General features: G+C 39.4%; 1 protein-coding gene across 1 annotated transcript in view; it reads left to right on the top strand.

The window, feature by feature from the left end:
• Positions 1 to 404, top strand: part of NKAIN2 (Na+/K+ transporting ATPase interacting 2) — a 622,544-nt gene that overhangs the window by 602,527 nt on the left and 19,613 nt on the right. Inside the window, exon 5 of the mRNA XM_010861954.1 lies at positions 41 to 101. Within this exon, the coding sequence (XP_010860256.1) occupies positions 41 to 101 (61 nt within the window). The remainder of the gene's footprint in view (positions 1 to 40; positions 102 to 404) is intronic.

Below are 404 nucleotides of genomic sequence, written 5' to 3'. Positions count from 1 at the left end.
GTCTTTGCCTCATGTCTAAAGCATCTTTATTTTGTTTCAGCTGGCAGGGTTCATCTACGCCTGTTATGTTGTGAAATGTATAACTGAAGAAGAGGACAGCTGTAAGTATGAAAGCTCTATCCTGTTTCTTTCAAGTCCAGAGCACCTTCGGTACTGCCTCTTACCTACACTATCTGCTTCTCAGAGGATATCCCTTAACACATCGTTAGAACCAGGGACTAAGCCCTTTGTACACATCAGGCTAAAGTGTTTTTCAAAAAAGTATCCAGCATACAGATAACTAATGGGTGTCACCCAGGACTACAAATCACAGCAATCAACAATTTGTAGTAGTTTCAAAAATTCCCACAAGAACCAACTTCAGATTAATTCAAGAAATCATGAAACCAAATGTTGATAGTTCC

This window comes from Bison bison, unplaced genomic scaffold (assembly GCF_000754665.1).
Source record: "Bison bison bison isolate TAMUID 2011002044 unplaced genomic scaffold, Bison_UMD1.0 scf7180017864473, whole genome shotgun sequence".
Classification (NCBI taxonomy): Eukaryota; Metazoa; Chordata; class Mammalia; order Artiodactyla; family Bovidae; genus Bison; species Bison bison.
Note: the sequence above shows the minus strand (reverse complement) of the source record. Positions and strands in the feature narration are given on the sequence as shown.